The sequence below is a fragment of the Emiliania huxleyi genome (genome assembly GCF_000372725.1).
Source record: "Emiliania huxleyi CCMP1516 unplaced genomic scaffold EMIHUscaffold_695, whole genome shotgun sequence".
Lineage (NCBI taxonomy): Eukaryota > Haptophyta > Isochrysidales > Noelaerhabdaceae > Emiliania > Emiliania huxleyi.
In genome coordinates this window covers 1-1852 of record NW_005196794.1, presented here as the reverse complement: position 1 = coordinate 1852, position 1852 = coordinate 1, and the positions used below count along the sequence as shown (strand labels likewise).

General features: G+C 66.2%; 1 protein-coding gene across 1 annotated transcript; it reads left to right on the top strand.

Moving 5' to 3' along the window:
* The first annotated feature begins 349 nt into the window (after positions 1 to 349).
* On the top strand, positions 350 to 1085 carry EMIHUDRAFT_446273 (acyl-CoA thiolesterase). The gene is made up of 4 exons (XM_005762077.1): positions 350 to 666; positions 737 to 784; positions 857 to 1030; positions 1060 to 1085. The coding sequence occupies exons 1-3, from the start codon at positions 420 to 422 to the stop codon at positions 1027 to 1029; spliced, it is 468 nt and encodes a 155-aa protein (XP_005762134.1). The 5' UTR covers positions 350 to 419; the 3' UTR covers position 1030; positions 1060 to 1085.
* Positions 1086 to 1852: the final 767 nt, after the last annotated feature.

The following is a 1852-nucleotide window of genomic DNA, read 5'->3' as shown; positions in this document are numbered from 1 at the left end:
TGACCGTCCACCGCGACTCCTGGCTGCCCATCTCGCTGCACTCGTACTTTCTGAAGCGCGGCAGTCCAACTAGCGACATAATCTACCAGTGCCGCGAGACCTCCAATCTGCGCTCCTTCGACTCGCGCTCCGTGGACGCCATCCAGAACGGCCAAATCATCTTCAAGATGCAGGCGCAGTTCGCGCGGCCCGAGGAGTCGCAGCTGAGGCACGTGGAGCGAGCGGACGGAGTCACCGGCATGCCTCGAGGTGTGGTTGCCCCCGACGAGTGCCTGGGGATGGACGATCTCCTCGGCGACCTGATGGCACGCGCCCCTGCGGCGCTGCTGCCGCTGATTGAGGAGCTCCGCGCATCGCCGATCGAGGTGCGGTATGCGGTGGGCGCTCCTCACGACCCGCTCGACCCGGACCCGCCGAGCATGCCCAGCCGCCAGCTACTGTGGGTTCGAATCCGCGAGCCAATCACGAAGGCTCCCGGCTTGGACGCGGCCTGCGCCGCGTACATCTCGGACCAGCCTCTCCTGCTCACGGCGTTGCGGCCCCATCGGATCTCCTTCCCATCGCCCAAGCTGGGCGCGCTCGCGACGCTGGACCACTCGATGTGGTTCCACGGCCCTTTCGACGCCGATGACTGGCTCCTCTACGACATGCACGCGCCCTTTGCAGGCGGCCAGGCTGGCCCCTCTGCCGGAGGGCGTGAACAGGGGGCCTCTTCAGGGCGCTGCTTTTTGAATAGGGTCCGGCAGGGCCCTCTGCTTTGGCCACCTCTACCGCCCAGACACAGGCGAGACCTCCCCGCATCGCCCGCGCTCCACCGCCCCTCTCGCCGTCTCGTCACCGCATCGGCGTGCAACAGGACAGCTCGTCGCCTCGTGCGCCCAGCAGGGCGTGCTGCGCCTTGCCAAGCCGACGCTGAAAAACAAGGCGGCGCTCTTCGCGATGAGGGGGGCGGGGCTGCTCGACCGCTTGCGCGCGGCGGCCCTCGGCTGGACGTCGGGCGGTGAGCGAGGGGCGGGGGGCCACGGATAGCAGTGCTTCACATTAAATGCACATACTGGACAAAACCAAAAAGTGTCAAATCCGCTATCCGCAATCCGGGGGAAAAATCAGGGGCTGGACCCCACCCGCGCGTGTTATGGCCCTGCGACCGCGCACCCCCTAGGGCTCGCAGGGCTAGGGCTCTCTGTAGCCCGTATAACCCGATCCCAATCGTCTGGCTAACTGGGTGCGCTTCTTAGCTCCCCGGTCCTGGGCGTGCGGCGCGTGCGGCTGCCGACTCGCGACTCTGCACTGAGCACTCCAAGAGTGCTCCAAAGTGCTGGCGCCACAACTCGCTCCGTCCCACGTCCGGCATCGCCCGTTCGCCCCCCCAGGCCCAGCCCAGCTCAGTTCTAATTGGATTGGCGGAGCACTTTTCACTTTTGGAGAGTGATGAGTATTATGCGGCTGGATCTAGTTTGTTTTTGTGTGCGGCTATACGGAGCTCGGAGGAGTGCGGTCCTCAGCTCGGGTCCCAGGCGGGGGTTCGGGCCAAGATACGGCTCACGGGGGAAGCACGTGGGGGCGAGCCGCAAGGGCCACCCAGGCAGGCGCCAGGGAGTGCCGCGCAGCCTGCCAGCCGCCAGCCGCCCTAGGCCCAAGGAGCTCTCGCCAAGGAGCTCTCGAGGTCTCGAGGCGCGTGTCAAAAATCGATGGCTGTTTCCTTGTCTTGCTTTGTGTGTGCAGTCCAGAGCCATGTCCTACCATCGCATTGCCTCGGCGCTGCGGCCGCCGGCGCTGCGGCTGGCTGTCTCGCAGCCGCGGTACATGACCGGCCTCTCGGCGCTCGCACGAGCTGCCTGCCGCCAGAAAG